General features: G+C 43.1%; 2 protein-coding genes across 2 annotated transcripts in view; one reads left to right on the plus strand and one right to left on the minus strand.

Moving 5' to 3' along the window:
- The window catches only part of CD40LG (CD40 ligand), a 34451-nt gene extending 18218 nt beyond the window's left edge, over window positions 1-16233 (minus strand). The window contains exon 1 of the mRNA XM_080990123.1: window positions 15942-16233. Within this exon, the coding sequence (XP_080846249.1) occupies window positions 15942-16091 (150 nt within the window). The 5' untranslated portion in view covers window positions 16092-16233. The remainder of the gene's footprint in view (window positions 1-15941) is intronic.
- The window catches only part of ARHGEF6 (Rac/Cdc42 guanine nucleotide exchange factor 6), a 373875-nt gene that overhangs the window by 94811 nt on the left and 258598 nt on the right, over window positions 1-20466 (plus strand). The window lies entirely within an intron of this gene.

Raw genomic sequence — 20466 nt, forward strand, 5'->3', positions numbered from 1 at the left:
AATCAGTTCTCCAGGATTCCAGGCACGGGACATTTCCAGCATTTATCTGGAGGTGCTGATAATTGCTTTTCTTCTTACAGCTTAAACAACAACACATATACAACAAAATAAATAGTCCTTCCCCCTTAGCAACTATGATATGGCACAGAATGAAGCCATTATGTAGAACACAAAAAAGAGAGTCCAGATTATCCAATCCAACACAATGAAATAAAAATAGCACAATCTCACAAATCAAACCAGCCAAAGGATTTCACATGTTGTAGGAAGTCCTCTGTTGTCTGTCTTGTTCATGTTTAATAAAACAGTACCATTCTGCCAAGAATTTGTCTGTGGCTTTTTTTAGCTTCTACCACTCCCGTGCCATTTTTAGCTTATTCTTAAGCTTTTCTTTTAAAGCAAACTGCCACACCTTTCAGTACCATGACACAAGAGTTGCCCCTTCCAGCCTCTTCCAAAATCTGGTGATCAGCAACACGGCTGCTACCCAGACCCTGAGACCTTTTGCATGCAAAGCAGTGCACTGAACCACAGTTGTCCCCCTAAAACATAATGTGAATTAATAGCGCCAACCAAATTTGAAGTGATTTCACAATGGAAATGCCTCTAGGTAACACCTGTTAATGGAGGGGAGGGTCATTTGGCAAAGGTGGGAAATGCTTATAGTGGGCAAGATATCTGCGTAAATTACAGTGGCTTCACACCCTAATTTCAGACATGAGACTGATATACACTGGGCAGTTATAATGTTAAAAGTGTGTTATAAAAATGTGACACCCGACTGGGAAATTGCCAGAACCAGATGGACTATCAGCTAAATGTTATCATATATTATATAAACAATTATCAATACCATTACATGAAGTAAAGATGAAATTTTAAGACCTGGTAAGGTCCCAGAGACATGGAAAGAGGCATATATAACATTAATTCCTAAACAAGAGGCAGATCCAACTTAAATAAAAATTATAGGCCAATTTCATTATTAAATAAGGACTATAAATTGTTTGCACATATAATGGTTAACAGGATGAAAATAATCTTGAAAGAATACATTCATCATGATCAAGCAGGATTTCTTCCAGGGAGACAAATGAAAGATAACATGAGAAATATTGATATTTTAGAATACCTGGAAGTGAGAAATGAAAAACAAGCAGCAATTATGCTTATAGATGCAGAAAAGGCCTTTGACAATGTCTATTGGGAATTTATGAAAAAAGTTCTTGAAATAATGGATTCTGGAGAAAATTTCATAAAAGGAATACAGGCAATATATTCAGATCAAAAAGCGCAATTAATTGTCAATCAGGTGGTGACGGATGAATGTAAAATACAAAAGGCAACAAGACAAGGATGTCCGCTATCACCATTGCTTTTTATTTTAGTCCTCGAGGCCTTGGCGAGAAATATAAGAGCAGAAGAAAATACTAAAGGAATTAAGGTAGGGAAAAACTCATATAAACTGAGAGCATATGCTGATGACCTGATTATTACAGTGGAAAAACCAAAAAATTCTCTCCCTGTGCAGGAGTTTGGGCAAGTTGCTGGTTTTAAAATAAACAAAAACAAGACTAAATTATTAGAAAAAGATAAGAAAGAGTTAACTCAAATTACAGAGACAGAGATTCACAAAAGAGCTAAATATTTGGGAATTTGGCTCTCTACTAGGAATGTTAATATCTATAAGGACAATTATGAGAAATATTGGAATGAAATAAAAAGGAATCAAAAATTAGGGGTAGAATGAATTTATCATTACTAGGAAGAATTGCGGCAATTAAGATGAATGTATTGCCAAAAATGTTGTTCTTGTTTCAGACAATTCCTGTGATAAGTAATGCAGCCTGCTGTAAACAATGGCAAAAAGATATTTCAAAATTTATCTGGAAAGGGAAGAGTCCGTTCGGTTATGGCCATAGCTTGTTCATGATGAATCTGCAATCATTTGAGTTTATACTGAAATCCTGAAAAGGAAGTGGGTTTCTCTCTCTTTCTTAAACAGTCAAAACCCTTATGAGGGTTGGATTAAGGGTGAGTGTGAGCTATCAGGGCACCTATGTTTCTGTATGGCAGGGGCACAGCCGGCCCAAGACATTTTGGCACCTGAGGCTAACCACAAAGTGGTGCCCCCTCTCCCTGTCAGGGAAGAAGGGGCAAGTGAAGATCTACATCAGTAACAAGCGGGGAATAATGATCTACATCAGGATCTGCCGCCCCTGTGTAAACCACAGATTAGGAAATATCCCATCAAATCCAAAAGGATGACAATGTGCTTGAAGGCAAGGAGAAAGCTTCCATCAGAAAACTGGAGCCTTGCAGAAATTAAAAGAAACCGAAGTAGTCATATTTAGCACATAAGAAGAATGGGGGGAAATCCATAGTAGGGCAGTTCCTTGCTAAGGGCCAACAAAATAATGAGGATGCTTTCAAGTTCTCCACAACTCACCACCAGTCAAAGCAAGGAATGAAGACAGAATTGGATTGTTGTAAAAAAATGGTCCTTTAGGTACCCTAAGCTATTGAGGGCTTTATGGCTATAACACCATGACAGTTTCTTCCTCCCACCTCCCACCCCCCACCCCACCTGCCAAAAATAAAAATAAGCAAAAATCCTGCTTTGCTCAACAGCCAGCCTGATAAAGAATTTTGGAGAACTCAAAAGCTTGGCCACACATTTTGGGGGGCCCCAAGAGGATAATTGCCTGCACTGCGGATTTTAGACTTGCCCAGATGTGTAGGAGGCAAACAAACTAACAAAAGAATTTGAGGAGCATTCTTTTCTTTTTCTTTTTTTAATGACCACCACTAAACATTTATTTAAATATGTGAAAAACAGGAAATCATTCAGGGAGGCAGTTGGACTGTTACATGACAAAGGAGTGAAAGGCATGCTCAAGGAAGATAAGGAGGTTGCAGAGAAACTGAATGAATTCTTCGAGTTTTTCTTCACTATGGAAGATTTTCACACCGCCCACCTCAACTGATATATATATATGTTTAGGAAGGATGTCTAAAGACCTGAGGTAGACAAAGATGACAAAGGATGGAATTTAACGGCTCAGAGACAGATTAAAAGTAAAAAAAGTCACAGAGCCCAGATGGCATCTATTCAAGAGTTCTTAACCCAAATATAAACTGCTGATTTTCTAATCATGTGGTATGGGAACCGTACCTACAGGGCTGGACTAGACCCTGGGAGACAAGGGTTCAAATCCCAACTCAGCCATGAAGCTCATTGGGTGACCTTGGGCCAGTCACTTAGCTTAGCCTATCTGGGAGGGTCCCACCTGGAGCTCCTTCGGGGGGAAAGGTAGGATATAAATGCATTAAACCAATAAATAAATTGGTATCAATATTAGAGGGCTGCACTTGGAAGGTAGCCAGCACAACGCCGTTTTTAAAAGAAAAAGAGAAACATTGCTGGCTGGTTAAGTAGCTTAACCCCTATTAAATGGTTGGGAAGTATTATTAAAAAATTAGTTTGACTTCACTGCAAAGACGCGCTCCTCAATTGTCTCCTGAGACAGACAGATGCCAACCACATTATTAAAGATAAAATTGTTAAGCATGTTGAAGAACATTATTGTCTTATTGCAGAAGAATTAGTATGGCTTCTGCAAAGAGAAGTCCTGCCTCATCAACAATCTGCAGCCTTTTTTTTATACGTAGGTTTTGAGGAATGATTTGTTAGATTTTATACCAGGTGATCCCTCATTAGTTGTTCCTGAGCAAATTCAGTAAGAGAACAGAATGTCTTTTGAAAGGGGTAGAGAGGTTGATTCATTTATCAAGTCCTAAATGACTTGGGAGCTAAACACAGTGGAGTAGCATGGGGGGCAAGGAAGGTCATAGCCCCGGGCAAAGAATACTGAGGGGGGCTTAACCAGGTGCTCCCATGACAGGCTCTGTCACCAAGACCACGTGGCTGCCACCTTCTGGAGCCATGGGAACATGAGCTTTGCCCGGGCTGGGCCTTCGGGGCTGTGCAGTGGCTTCTTCCCCATGCGGCCAGCAAAGGGACACTTGTTCCTGGGCGGAACTCCTGCTGGCCAGAGCCCAGCCCTGGCCCACGCTGGCCCTTCCCTGGGGCCTCTCTCCTGGTGTGTGTCTTTAGGCAAGGTGCACACGCCATGGTGGAAGCAATGGAGAGGACAGTCACCCACTCAACCGGGACCTGCCAGTGCCCATCCTCACACTGTGTGGCCAAGGAGAGGCAGACAGGCAGGAAGGGCTTCGCTTGGCGTCTCAGCCTGTTCTCTGTCACCCTCCGTGACAGGAACTCCACCACCACTCCCCCCACCTGAGATCTTGCCAAGCGAAGAGGGTGAATGTGGCAACTGGCATGGAACCTCCATGAGGAATGGCTGGCCAAGGTGTACAGCAAGGTCCACCTGTTGCCTACCACGCAATGCCGTAAGGAGGTTAGAGGGAGTGATCATTGCCTTGCCCCGGATGCTGCCAACCCATGGTATGCCACTGGCTAAACATATACCTCTTCACTAGGGATGGTGGAAGAAATTCAGTTCAGTACATATTTAATGGTGAACCTGCCTAATCCACACTTTCTGACACACAACCAGCCTTTGAAATTCGTACTTCTCTGAAATTTATGACACAATTCTCTGACAAACCAATGCTTAAAATATAAGTGTGCAGGAAAAATACAGATGTTAGTGAAAATAACATACTGACATTTCATTATATAGGGAAAAATTGCTTGCTAAAATGTGTACATTAGTCAAAATTGCATACAAAAATGTGTTTTCAGATAAATTCACCCTAAAATGCTGGTGAACTTTCATGAGGATTAAAAAAACAAAAACAAATTGCAAATTGCTGCAGAAATATGATTTTAAGAATGGAAAATGTGAAAGCAGGAGAACTGAAAGTGACAGATCCATTCCTAGTCTTTATTCAGGCTATTGAAAGTGGCTGGTTTATTTCAGAGAAATGTCCCCCTATTGTACCATCTCATTTTGTTTTGTACCACCATTATGTATAAGCAATGTTTATAAACCTCCCTGAATTAGGGATTTCAGTTTCCTGTGTTTCCAATCCTACATTTACTTCTACACGTCTCTAAATCAGTTTGCAAATTTATTTATTTTTAAAGGTCCTCGTGATAATCCATCAAAATTTTAGTGTGAATTTCCCCAAACAGGCACAGTTTTTGTATGCAACTTAATGTGCTTAATGTACACATTTTTTGAACAGCAATATCCCCACATATAATGCATTCTTGAATGTTTTCTTTTCTTTTCTAATATATGCATTTTAAATGTGCACTTCAATAGACATACCTGGGCTGGAGAACTGCGTCATAAAATTCAGATTTCAAAGGGCGGCTGTGATCCTCTTCACATATTGTCTCAGAAAGTGTAAATTGTAAAGGTTGGCCTTTATATGCAAACTGAATCAAATTGCTCCCCCATCCCTCCTCTCATCTTGCACGGGATAGAAGCATAGTACAGTGGTACAACGGATTAAGAACTTAATTCATTCTGGAGGTCCATTCTTAACCTGAAACTGTTCTTAACCTGAAGCACCACTTTAGCTAATGGGGCCTCCTGCTGCCGTTGCGCTGCTGGAGCACGATTTCTGTTCTCATCCTGAAGCAAAGTTCTTAACCCGAGGTACTATTTATGGGTTAGCGGAGTCTGTAACCTGAAGCATCTGTAACCTGAAGCGTCTGTAACCCGAGGTACAGAAATATTTTTAATGTTTAATATTTTTATCTCTATAGAGCAAGCTTTTCTCCTCTCCACAGTCTGTCGCCAGCTTTCCCTAAATGGCGCCATCAGAGTAAGACTTTGGGGCAGACATTGTGGTCTGCAAACAGCAGAATGAGCAAAAAGGGCCCCCGAGTGCAACAGGCAGGCACATCATGTTTTGAGGTAAGTAAAGCACTTGTTTTAAGTACGTGAACTTAAAGCAGTCTTTTGACCACCCAAAATGTGATTAAAAGCAGCATGTAAAATTACCGCAGCAGACCACTGCTTTCTCCAGTGGGTTCTCACAGTTGCCACTGCGGTGGGCCCATTTTTTGTGAACCGGCTGCTGGTCATGATCCACCTGCTGATGCCCAATGTTCCAGTCAGCCATTCTGCCTGTGAGCACAGAAGTAACTACTTCATGTCCTGGAACACAGAGCTCGTTCCCTTGGGATGCTTGGAACTCCTGGTGGGTCTTTCTCCCGTCAGAGTCACACGAGAGAGTTGAAAGAGGTGGGTTAGAAACACAAGAATAGGGATGCCAGCTTCAATTTCTCATTTTTCCAATCTTAAGTTCTTCACATTTCCATATCAGTTCGCATTTTTTAAAAAGACTTTATGAAAATTCTGAAGCATTTTGGTGCAAACTACTCCAAACAGCCACATTCTTGAACGCAGTTTTGTCTAATGTACATGTTTTTGCAAAGCAGTTTCTCCTACTATAATGCATATTTATATGCAATTATTTACTAATAAATGCACACTTTGCCTGAGCATATATACATATTACTTGGCTGGAGAACTACATTGCAAAATTCAGAGAAGTGTGGGTTGAAAGAAAGCTGTGTTTCACTGTGTATATTGTTTCATTTAGCTGCAAACCAATTTAATTTCTCACCGGTCCTTACCAAAGGTCTTCAGAAGTGCCCTGCCATAATTGCAAAAGACTGGAAAGGTGAAAATGGAGGTTCAATACAAAAATGGGCATAATTTTATCTGGCCAAACACTTTGGCAAAGAAACTGAACAAACAAATATACAAGAAAGACTTTGCAGCTTTGCAAAATAATGTTTTTATTCAATAGACTAATAAGCAAAGTGGCAAGGGCTTATTCCATCCCTGGATGGTTAATTCCAGTCACAGACACATGGCACACTATAGACTGATACACTATTATGCCATTGCTGTATAGCTCAGTTGGTTAGAGCGTGGTGCTGATAATGCCAAGGTTGCAGGTTCAATCCTTGTTTGGAACAGCTGCCTATTCCTGCGTCTCAGGGGGTTGGACCAGATGATCGTCAGGGTCCCTTCCAATTCTATAATTCTATGATAAATAAGAGGCAATACTTCTATACTCATGAAGCGAACTAAGAGTTCTTCTCCACCTACACTCGGAGAGGGAAAAATGGTGTACCACATCCTTTCCTAAAAATAAAGAAATAAATGTGAAAAACTAAAAAACAAAGTGCGAGACTGGCTTCATTATTATCAGATAATGGAGGCATTTAAACTGGACAGGAAAATTGGCTTCCAGGTGGAAAGATCAAAATTAGAAACAGAACTGTTAGAACCCAAAACTAAGAATTTGTCAAGAATGTATAACTTGCTGCTGAAATGGAATACTCAGGATGAAACGGTAAAATTGGCTATGATTAAATGGGCACAGGACATTGGACATAACATCATGTTTGCTGACTGGGAACAGTTGTGGACCACAGGAATGAAATTTACGGCATGTAATGCCTTAAGAGAGAATATTATGAAAATGATATACAGGTGGTACATAACCCCAGTCAAGCTTGCAAAAATTTATCAGTTGCCCGATAACAAATGTTGGAAATGTAAAGAAACTGAAGGTACATTTTTTCACCTATGGTGGACGTGCCCAAAGATTAAGGTTTTCTGGGAAATGATATATAATGAATTAAAAAAGGTATTTAAGTATACCTTCCCTAAGAAACCAGAGGCCTTTCTCCTGGGCATAGTCGGCCAAATGGTGTTAAAAAAGGATAGAACTTCCTTTATGTATGCAACAACAGCAGCAAGAATACTTATCGCAAAGTATTGGAAGACACAAGAACTTCCCACGCTGGAGGAATGGCAGATGAAATTTATGGACTATATGGAATTGGCGGAAATGACTGGTAGAATCCGTGACCAGGGAGAAGAGTCGATGGAGGAAGATTGGAAGAAATTCAAAGACTATCTTCAGAAACATTGCAAAATTAAAGAATGTTAGAGTGATGTTGGATTGAAAATAAGTGGTTTCCAGCTGTACAGGTTAAAGTTAATGACAGACTAAGATTAAAGATTAAAATTAAAGATGTTTAAAGAAATGGAAATTTGACATTAAGAGGGAAAATTTTAATGTTATATGATACTAAGACTAAAGATCAGGTTTAAAGAAGTTGAAATTACATATTTCAATATCTTATTAAAGCTAAAGATTGGGATTAAAAAAGTGGAAAAGAAATTGCTGGACAAACAATTTGAATTGGAATACAAAAGAGGGAGGTATGAGGAAGTCCAGAAAATAAGTAACTAAAAAACGGTAATGGAAAAGAGATATGGTTTTTAATTGTTATGTTTTTTGTTCTTTTATTGTTGAATCTTGTTTTTTGTGTGTTTTTGTTATCTTTTTTTTTTGAGATATGTATGGTGTACGTTTTTCTTTTCTTTCTTTGTTGTTCAAAACTTTAATAAAAATTATTTTTAAAAAAATAAAGAAATAAATGCTTTGGTATGTGTTTGTTTTTTAAGTGCCCTGTTGAATCAGACCAAGGGCCTATCTATTCTAGCTTTCTTCCAGCAAGGACCTGCCAGATGTCTCTTAACAGCTCACAAGTAAGAGCAGGAAGTCAAAACCCCTTCCTCTGCTGTGACTACCTAGGAACTGGCATTCAGGGGCAGACTGCCTCTGATCATGGAGGTTTTATCTCGTAATGGGAATTGTGTGTGTGTGCGTGTGTGTGTGGAGGAATTGTGTTTGGGGGCTGCAAAGTGTGAGGAGGGTTTAACCCTTTCCTCCTCTGCCTTATCAGTTTGCATTTTTTTCAAGACTTTATGAAAATTCATAAGCATTTTAGTGCAAATTTCTGCTAACATTCTCAAATGCAGTTTTGCCTAATGTACATGTTTTTGCAAACAATTTCCCCATAATACAATAGAGTTTTCTGCATTGTTTTCACAAATATACTGCTTTTTGTGCAGAGAGCTTGGTTGAGGAACTGCACCACAAAACTCAAGAAAGTGCCCAATATTGAAGGAGTGCTTTGTTTCATTTTGCTCATGTGTTTGGGACGTGCAGATGAGGCAGGTTTACATTAAAATGTGAAGAGGAGAAATTATCACTAGCCCCCAAATACAAATGTCATGTTCAGCACTGTGTAAAATCTGGCCCCAATATTTATCTATTTAAAAGCATTTATATATCTGCGCCCCATCCCTTCCAATCTGCGCCCCATCCCGAGAGACGAGGGTAGGGTGAGCAAGGATTACTCACCTCCGTCACTGGTGTTGTGCAATGCCAGGTCTATAGGCAACAAAACCGCCACCCTGCGAGATTTCATCATCTCGCAGGGGGTCGACCTGGCTTGTGTGACGGAGACCTGGGTGCGCGAAGGGGATACTGTCACCTTACGAGAGATGGCGCCCCCGGGTTTCTCCGTCCTCCACCAGTCACGGACTGTGGGCCGGGGGGGAGGGGTGGCATTATTAATCCGGGAAGATTGTTCTTTCAGGGCTCTACCATCGCCATCGATCCCCGGCATTGAATGTGTTGGCCTAGTGTGGGGCTCCGAGGTGAGCTTGGCTGTCTGGCTGGTGTACCGGCCACCTAGCGCACCAGCAGCCACCCTGTCAGGCCTGCTGGAGGCGGTGGCCGGCTGGGCCTTGGAGTTCCCTAACCTATTGGTATTGGGGGACTTCAACATCCATGCCGATGCCACTCCCTCCTCACAGGCTCTGGACCTGGTGTCTTCCATGGCAACACTAGGGCTCTCCCAGTTTGTTTCGGGCCCCACACATCAAGCAGGCCACACGCTGGATTTGATCTTTGGCGTCGGTATAGATGTGATCATGTTTCCTTCGATGAAGGTGCCATGGTCTGATCACTATGCTCTGAAAGCCAGGATTGACGTTCCACCCCCACCCTGCTTAGGTGGTGAGCCGATTTGGGCTCGCCCGCGGAGGCTGATGGACCCTGATAGATTCCGTCAAGCCTTGCGGGACCTTTCTCCCCCTGGCGACTCATTGACTGAGCTTGTTGAGAGCTGGAATACCCAGCTCCTGGCAGCCATCAATGAGATCGCACCTAAGCGCCCTCTGCGACCCCGCAGAAACCGGGCTCCCTGGTTTACTGAGGAGCTCCGGAAAATGAAGCGGGACCTCAGACGGCTAGAGCGAGTATGGCGGGGTGCCCGTGACGGAGCCTCAAGAACATCTTATAGGGTTTTTATGAAAACCTACGAGATGGCAGTGAAGGCCGCTAAGAAGTCCTACTTCTCGGCCTCCATTGCATCCGCTAGCTCTCGCCCGGCACAATTATTTAGTATAATTCGGTCTTTAACGTCCCTCGAAGGACAGCCAAATTTAAATAACAATTCGACACACAGCTGTGAGGCATTTGCGAGCTTTTTTGCGGAGAAGGTCCTGTCGCTCCGCCATGACCTCCCTGCCAATTTGGATACAATAAAGGAACTGGAGGCCCCTCGACTGTCCTCGGGTCCATTATTGGACCACTTTGACCGGATATCCCCAGCCGATGTGGACAGACTCCTCCGAGCTGGAAAGCCCACCACTTGTCCTCTCGACCCGTGCCCGTCTTGGCTGATTAGAGCGTGTCCAGACGAGGTGCGGGCCCCCCTGGGGGATATCATCAATTTGTCCCTTGGCACCGGGACATTCCCAGGGGAACTGAAGGAGGCAGTGGTGCGTCCGCTCTTAAAGAAATCATCATTAGATCCCTTAGATCTATCCAATTACCGCCCAGTTTCGAATCTTCCATTCCTGGGTAAGGTGATTGAGAGAGCGGTTGCTGAACAGCTTGGTAGGTTTCTGGATGAAACATCGGCTCTGGATCCATTCCAGTCCGGTTTCCGCGCTGGTCATGGGACCGAGACAGCTCTGGTCACCCTAACAGATGATCTCCGCAGGCAGCTGGATCGAGGTGGGTCGGGGCTGCTGATTCTTCTAGACCTGTCAGCAGCCTTCGACATGGTCGATCACGAACTCCTGGACCACCGCCTTGCCGACGTGGGGATCCAGGGCACAGTCCTTCAATGGCTGCACTCGTTTCTCTCTGGTCGGGGACAGAGGGTGGCGCTTGGGGGGGAACTGTCATCCCGCCACTCCTTGGTGTGTGGAGTGCCCCAGGGTGCGATACTCTCCCCGATGCTTTTTAACATCTTTATGCGCCCCCTCGCCCAGCTTGTCCGGAGTTTTGGGCTGGGCTGCCATCAGTATGCTGATGACACCCAACTCTATCTGTTGATGGATGGCCATCCTGACTCGGCCCCAGATACACTGATCAGATGCTTGGAAGCTGTGGCTGGATGGTTACGTGGGAGCCGGTTGAAGTTAAATCCTTCGAAGACAGAGGTCCTCTGGCTGGGACGGGACGATATGGGATTGAGGGGGCAACTCCCATCTCTTGCGGGGGTGCAATTAGTGCCAGCACCGTCCGTTAAGAGTTTGGGTGTAATCTTCGATACCTCCCTCTCCATGGAGGCGCAGATTGCAGCTATAACAAAGGCGGCATTTTTTCATCTCCGCCAGGCTAAGCAGTTGGCTCCTTACCTCTCTCGCCCTGACCTAGCCACTGTGATCCACGCGACGGTCACCTCCAGACTGGATTATTGTAACTCGCTCTACGTGGGGCTGCCCCTGAGACTGACCCAGAAACTCCAGCGGGTGCAGAATGCCGCAGCGAGACTCCTTACGGGGTCTTCGCTGCGGGATCACATTCATCCGGTGCTATACCAGCTGCACTGGCTCCCGGTGGAGTACAGGATCAGGTTTAAGGTGCTGGTTTTAACCTTCAAAGCCCTATATGGCCTAGGACCCTCGTATCTACGGGACCGCCTCTCCTGGTATGCCCCACAGAGGAACTTACGGTCCTCAAATAAAAACATATTGAAGGTCCCAGGCCACAGAGAGGTTAGGTTGGCCTCAACCAGAGCCAGGGCTTTTTCGGCTGCGGCTCCAACCTGGTGGAACGCTCTGTCACAAGAGACAAGGGCCCTGCAGGACTTGACATCTTTCCGCAGGGCCTGCAAGACAGAGCTGTTCCACCAGGCCTTTGGTCAGGGCGCAGCCTGACTCCCTCCTTTGGCAATCTTTACAATACTTTAGTTTATGGTTGCCATCAATTTTGATTTTAATTAATTCTTATGATGTTTTTATACTGCTGCACTATTTTAGTGTTGTTAGCCGCCCTGAGCCCGGCTTCGGCTGGGGAGGGCGGGATATAAATAAAATTTATTATTATTATTATTATTATTATATACAGCTTAATATTTCAACAATCTCTGAGTGATGGTTAGAGCCATTGATATGCTTCCTTTCCCCCATTAATTTATCCAATCCCCCCCCACACACACACACCCTAAAGCTAAGAACATGAGCACAACCTGTTAGATCAGGCTAAAATCCCACCTAGTCTACCATCCTGGTCAACTAAATGAAAGTGAGACCTGCACTCAACAGCACTCCCCACACTTGTGAGCATTAGGGCACAATGGGTCTGTTCACCGAAGGAAAGCTGTGGGCAGGATTCCTGCACTGTAAGGGTTTGGACTAGATGACTTCTGGGGTCCCTTCCAACTCTACAGTTCTGTGATTCTAAGATTCCTAGCAACTGGCATGGGGGGGGGGGCATACACCCTCCAATGCAGGAGATGGTACATAGCCATTGTGCATGAAGTGTTGTATCCCCTAAGCTTGTGGAACTTCCTCCCAACTCAGACTGGTCAGCCACTCTCCTTGCTGAACTTCAGGCGCATGGTGAAGACTTTCTGATACCAGCAGGCATTTAAAGGAAGTGCTCAGGATTATATTATTTTTTCGTTATTTATTTATACTATTTATATACTGCTCTTTATCCAAAGATCCCACCATCATAATTTATGTAGCAAAATCATAAAAGCACAATACAGAGCGTAATAATACGCAGCATAAGGATAAAATGATCAGTGGCTCAGAGTGCCTTCCATCAGCTTTGGCTGGTGACCCAGCTACGCCCCTATCTGGACAGGGATAACCTAACTACTGTTGTCTATGCTCTGGTAACCTCAAGGGTAGATTACTGCAATGCGTTATATGTAGGGCTGCCTCTGAAGACGGTTCGGAAACTTCAGTTACTGCAGAATTCAGCTGCCACGTTGCTAACCAGAGCAAGACAGTTTGAGGATATTACACTGATCCTGGTCCGACTGCACTGGCTACCAATTAGTTTCCAGGTCCAATTCAAAGTGCTGGTTTTGAAAGCCTTAAACGACTCAGGACTGCAATACCTCAAGGACCACCTCTTTCCATATGAACCTACCCAGACCCTGAGTTCATCTTCTTGAGGCCCTTCTTCATGTGCCTCCTCCTCGAGAGATCCGGAGGGTGGCAACACGAGAACAGGGGCTTCTCTGCAGTGGCTCCCTGTCTGTGAAATGTTCTCCCCAGAGAAGTTCACGTGGCACCTTCATTATTTTTATTTTTATTATATATTTTGTGGTTTTATATTTTGATTTTGTTCTGTGAAACACCCTGAGACCTCTGGGTATAGTGTGATATATAAATTGATAAATAAAATAAAATAAAAACCATAATAACAGCCCCCCCTCCACATAAGTATTTAACAGGCCATAGATTGCTTAACGGCCATAGGCCTGGGTAGAGAGGAATATTTTCACCTGGCAGCTAAAGATATGTAATGGTGGTGCCAGGCGAGCCTCTCTGGGGAGAACATTCCACAAACGGGGAATTTGGTTTTATGATTAATTTTTACTGTTGTCTTATGGTGTTAATTTATGTACACAGCTTACAAATGCTAATGAAAAACACTGGAAATCAACAAAGGTTCCTATGTGGGAACCTTACGAATGTATGGAACATTGCTTTTTCTGAACATCTGGTCAGATCCAGACATGTAATCTGGGGTGAAGCCAAATCAGACAGTTCTGAGGCAGACTGCTTCCCATTTTCTGATTATATAAATTGGGAGAGTCATATAAGCAACTCCTCCCGCGACTCACTCCTCATTGCAGTAATGCTACATAGACTTGTCTTACATATTCAGTTACATACAGCAAGAGTCTTACATATGACTCTTGCTAAATGTAACTGCATGTCTATAACATGTCTATAACCAAAAATGCGCTGTCTGTGCTTCTGTTACTGCTTACATGGTTATGTGTTAGTTTGCTTCTGCAGCAAAGAAATAAAAAATATTATTTTAAGAAGGAAGAAATGCCAATGATTAAAACTCTTTAAATAAACTAACTAACTAAGTATGGCTAATAGCCACTGAAGCCTCGTGAATTTGTCTGATCATCTTTAAAAACACCCAAGCTAGCAACATCACTACATTACTGAGGGAGTGAACTCAATAGTTTTGACTATGTGAAGGAGGACTTTGTCTCTCCTGAATCTTCCCAACATTCATATTTATTTATTTATTTATTCATTCATTCATTCATTCATTCCCTCCCTGCCCATCTGGGCGGCTTTCAACAGAACCTTAAAAACAGAATAAAACTTCAAACATTAAAAATTTCCCCAAACAGAGCTGCCTTCAGATGTCTTCTAAAAGTTGGATAGTTGTTTATTTCCTTGACATCTGATGGGCGGGCATTCCACAGGGCGGGTGCCACTACCAAGAAGGCCCTCTGTCTGGTTCTCTGTAATCTCACTTCTTGGAGTGAGGCAACCACCAGAAGGCCATCGGAGCTGGATCTCAGTGTCTAGGTTGAACAATGGGGGTGGAGACATTCCTTCTGGTATACTGGGCTGAGGCTGTTTAGGGCTTTAAAGGTCAGCACCAACACTTTGAATTGTGCTCGAAAATTAACTGGGAGCCAATGTAGGTCTTTCAGGACCAGTGTTATATGGTCTCAGCGTCTGTTCCCAGTCACCAGTCTAGCTGCCGCATTCTGGATTAGTTGTAGTTTCTGGGTCACCTTCAAAGGTAGCCCCACGTAGAGCGCATTGCAGTAGTCCAAGCGGGAGATAACTAGAGTATGCACCACTCTGGCGAGACAGTCTCCGGGCAGGTAGGGTCTCAGCCTGCATACCAGATCGAACTGGTAGACAGCTGTCCTGGATACAGAATTGACCTGTGCCTCCATGGACAACTGTGAGTCCAAAATGACTCCCAGGCTGCGCACCTGGTCCTTCAGGGGCACAGTTACCCCATTCAGGACCAGGGAGTCCCACACACTTGCCTGCCCCCTGTCTAAATTCTAGCATGAGGGCTAGAGAAACATTCTGCCTCTTCACTTTTTCTGCACCATGCTTAATTCTTTATATCTCTATCACTTCTCCTATTAGTCATATTTTTTTGAAACTAAAAAGCTTCAAATGTTGTAACCTTTTCTCAGAGGAGAATCGTACCACCTCCTTGGTTCTTTTGACTGCCCTTTTCTGAACATTTTACCAGCTTTACAACATCCTTTCTGAGGTGAGGTAATGACATCATAGCACTTTTTCAGCAGCAAATTGCCCCAAATTAGCTACACATGAATATATCCTATTATCTATCTTGACTCTCACCTTGGTCCTTGGCTGGATTCCAGCATAATGACAAAGAATGAGGAAAAAATCTCTCTATTGACTTTCTCTACATAATGAAAAACTTTTTTATATATACGTACATCTATCATATCTGCCTGCTATTTGTTTCCCTCTGTTACATGTCCTATTCAGAGCAGACCCATTGAAATTAAACATGACTAATTGTCTTAATGTCCATCAAATTCAACGGGTCTTCTCTGAAGAGAATTTAGTTGGATGCAACTATGTGTATTCTTTTCCCCACCCCTCTGTGCATCTTCCTCCAGCTACTGGATCTCAATTTGCTGGTTTAAAAAAAGACAGCAGATCCTACAACTTGGAAGTCTTGACAACCATGGTCTGCAGCAGTAAACCCTGAAGTTGTTCTCACACTTGTGAAAACCCTTCCTTCTCAATTTGGCCCTTCCTTAAAGAGTGACACCAGAGCAAACGAGGAAGCAGCCTTACCTTGTCCACCTTCATGTGAAGATATAAGCCAAAAAGCACTGTCCCAACGAGCTGTGCGATAACAAACACTGCCATCAAGCTTGTGAAGGCTTTCATGGTGAAGCCAGCAGGTCTTGGGGTTGTGGATGGATAAGGCTCACCAGAGTCCATGTGTCTCTATCTCCTGAATTCTTGCGTCTCTGAGCCTCTTGAAAACCACCTCGCTACTTACTCTGCGCAAGAGAGCAACAAGTGCTCTCTCTCTCTCTCTCTCTCTCTCTCTCTCTCTCTCTCTCTCTCTGTGTGTGTGTGTGTGTGTGCCTGCCCACCTCTTCCTGGGGAGGAAACTCATCTTCCATTTGTTCACACTCCTCTTCCACAACAACAGCGACAACAAAGTCATTTCCTGAATTCATCGTTTGCCATTCGCTTCCATGGGTTGTCACAAGTTCCTCCTCCAGCAACTTCATTCTTCTGCCCACCCCCCACCTTCTCCCCCTATCATAGACAGACTTTTTTTTTCTTTCCTCTTCACGCACACCCCAACCTCTTCCTGGCTTCAAAGAAAGAAAGCATCGGTGACTAAGGACGGGCAAGTCTGTCAATTCTGGGTTCAGTTTCTCATTTTTCCCATCCAACACTAAATTCTCCACATTTCCACATCAGTTTGCAATTTTTGTTAAGTCCTTGTGAAAATTTGTTGGCATTTTAGTATGAATCGCTCCTAGTACATTCATATTTGTTTGACATTTAATGTACACATTTTTGCAAAGCAATTTCCCCTAATGTAGTGCATCTTCATAATTTTCACTAAAAAAAAAATTATGTACACTTTACCCTAGTGTCTGCAATTTGGAACACATTGCTTGGCCAAAGAGCTGCATGACAAAATGTGGAGAATTTCAAAGAATGGCTGTGTTTCAGAGGTCATATGGTTTCAGAAAATGTGAATTTGCTAAGTTTACCTGGATTCTGTTTCCCCTCCCCCTCCTTATTTATGGCAGCCTTTTCCAACATGGGGCCCTCCGTTTGACTCAGTCAGGGTTGATTGATCAACATTGGTGATCAATCTCTTCTTCATGGTATCTAAATAAAATCACAAGCAGGTAGCGTTATCGCCCCCATCTTGACTCTCATATCCTGCACGTGGATGCTGGGGGCATAAGAATATAAGAAGAGCCAACTGGATCAGGCCAATAACCTACCTAGTCGAGCATCCTGCTCTCATAGTGGCCCACCAGATGTACCAATGGGAAACCATCAAGAAGGACCCAAGCAATAGCTGTCAACTTTTCCCTCTTCTTGCGAGGAATCCTGTTTGGAATAAGGGAGTTTCCATTAAAAAAAAGGGAAACATTGACAGCTATGACCCAAGCAAAAGAGCATTCTTCGCTCATGTGGATTCTAGTAACTAGTATCCAGATTCATTGATCCCTTCAACCACAGAAGCAAAGCATAACCATCCTGGCTAGTAGACATTGATAGCCTTCTCTTCCATGAATTTGTTGAATCCTCTTTTAAAGCCATCCAAATTTTTGGCCATCACTGCCTCCTGTGGGAGCAAGTTCCCAACTGTGCACTGTGAAGGACTTTTCTTTTAATCTGCCCTGAACATTCATTTCCATTGGATGTCCACAGCTTCTGGTGTTAAAAGAGGAGAACAATTTTTCTCTGTCCACTTTCTCTGTGCCATGCACGGTTTTACAAACTTTGATCCAGTCACTTCTTGCTCATGTTTTCTCTAAACCCAGAAGTCTCAAATGTTGCAACTCCACAGGGGAGTCGTCCCATCATCTTGGCCATTGTGGTTGCTGTTTTCTGATCCTTTTGCAACTCTACCATGACCTGTTTGAGGGAAGGCAACCAGAACTGTAAACAGTATTCCAAACGTGGTGATCCCTCACGTATCTTGATAACAGATCCAAAACAAGGATGTGTGGAAATAAATGGTTACCCTATCAGCCAATCTGGAGGGCATCAAGTACAGTAGCTATGATTGATATGAATGATAATGGCAACTAAACAGCTGGGGGGGGGGGAGATCCACTCTGATGTTTATACCAAGCAGACACAACCATGATTAAATCTGGTCATCGCTGCTAAAAAAATTGCAACAGCTAAATTGCATTCTTATCCGTTTTTCTTCTTTCTTCTTTGTTAAATGTGAGATTTAAAAAATGAATTTAAAATGAGTACTGCTAAATGGCAAATGCAATTGATGTAATAAAGATAGTTTGTTTCACAGTGAAATGAGCTATATTAGTTCTATTAGACCAATCGTTTTTGAATAGTTTGCAGTGCTTTGTGGCATTTTGATTGATCAGCTGTTTTGTTTTGTTGTTTAAGTTTGTTGTATTTAAATTCATTTTAATCTCTATGGTGCATTTTGCCTTATGATGAAAATGTGGTCCAATAATATTTTAACAGATAAATAAGTACACACACACTAAACAGCCAGCAAAGCTTGCAGTAAATACCGTATTTTTCACTCTATAGGACGCACCCGACCATAAGACGCACCTTGTTTTAGAGGGGGAGAACAAGAAAAAAAATATCTCCCCCTCTCTGCTCAGCGCCCTTCCATTTCTCCTGCCACTTCGCTATTTGGGTGGTATCCAAATAGCGTTACCACCTTTGGTTGGGCAAAATAAGAGACAAATCTAGGGGAGGGGAAATGAGGGGGGGGTAAAAATTACTTTACCTGGTGCAGAATGAAATGACTTCAAAGCAATCCATTACAATGGGTTGTTTCCCATGCTGGTCATACTCATAGAGTAGTCCCAAGGAAATTTATGAATCCAAGTTAGCAATGCACATTAATTTCAATGACCCACATCCTCCTCACCTGCTGAATTTCTGCCTGTCAGAAACCCAGCCAAAGAAAGAAAGAGAACAACAAATTCTGTTTCTCTTCCTAACAGAGCTTTGCTTCCAACATCCATTTCTCTCTCTCTCTCTCTCTCTCTCTCTCTCTCTCTCTCTCTTAATATTTATCAGAATTTTTTTAATTTTGCAAACTTTTACAATCACCAAATCACATATCATACACTTGACATCGACTTCCCCTCCACCCCCTCCATGGTTTGCTTTAGTTACCCTTTTCCACTGTTTATTCTAATCAATTCCTGGTCTTTTACTTCTCAGTTTCTCTCAGTTAACCCTATGCTGCTGAATTTACTCTAAAAGTGCTAACGTCTTAATTTGCTTACAATGGGTTTTTTTTAGATAACCTACCTATATTTTTCCAATCTTCCTTAAAGAGCCTTTCTTCCTGATCTCTTATTCTGTTAGTTAATCTGGCCATTTCTGCATATTCCACCAGTTTTGTCTGCCATTCCTCCTTTGTTGGTATTAGACCCTCCTTCCATTTCTGAGCATTTCTGATTTGGGCTGCTGTTGTGGCATACATGAATAGAATTTTCTGATCACTAGGTGAAGGATGATCAGACTGAAGGGCAGGTTAACAGCAGCAGCAGCAGCAGCAGCAGCAGCAGCAGCAGCAACCTAGGCACCTTTATCTTCCATCCAGGCAAACAAGAAGTGTTATCAGAGTTCAAGGACACTTTCTAGCTGAGCAAAGAACACTCAAAGGGTGTGCAAACTAGGCAGTAGGGAAGGGTCTGTGGCCCTGAGGTTCCCCACCACTGACGTTTAGTGTTAAGGGTAGCTTTATGGAGAATGCATTGCATCAATCAGATCTGGAGACCATTCTTCTTTGCCATGGGGAACCAACCAAGCCAGTGGCTATTTGCAAGCCTTTCCTGAATTGATGACCCTAATGCAAAAAAGGGGGAAATACTGTGCCTTGCCACCATGCCAGCTTAGTGCTACTCTCTGCTGAGTCAAGCTCCAGTGAGTCTAAAAGGTGGGAAACCGCAACAGTAGTTTGTTACGCACAGGAGCTGAGGTTTAACACCTTGAGGATCTTCAGCCCATGATACTTTATGATGCTGACTAAGTAGACCTGTTCTAGTCTGCTCATGGGAGAATTTCTTGTAACACTAAGCTAGTTATGGATAAAGCCTATGTAAAACAACAGCAGCATAGCTCTTGAGTCATGCTGGAAAGACAATGCATATCGGCCAAGAAATCTGGAATTTCAGCAGCAACGAAAGAAAGAGACCAGGAGAAAAAGAGAGAGAGAAAGTGACTGCAAGATTTTCCAAAGTGATAAATTCTGAATCAGGATCACAGTCAAGTTTGATCTTACGAATGCTCAACCCTCAAACGTGTTTATAGTACCAGGATATGTGATATCATCAGTTACTTCAATCTAGCTAACCTTTATCATGTTCAAAACTCTGTTTTTAGGTACCAAGGCACAATGTGCCTCTCACTGTGTGGGTGTATATTTTTACAAATGTTGACTGTTGGTAAGAGCTTTTCAGAAATGCTCCCATCAACTCATTCCCTCTAAGTTGGGGAAGGGGGACCAGCAGGCCTCTGGGTATTTGCTGAACTACAACTCCTGTCATCCATAGCCGTTGGCCATGCCAGTTGGGACTGATGGAATCTGGAGTCCAACAGCCATCGCTTCCCATCCCTG

Source organism: Podarcis pityusensis, assembly GCF_964106645.2.
Source record: "Podarcis pityusensis genome assembly, chromosome: Z".
Taxonomy (NCBI): domain Eukaryota; kingdom Metazoa; phylum Chordata; class Lepidosauria; order Squamata; family Lacertidae; genus Podarcis; species Podarcis pityusensis.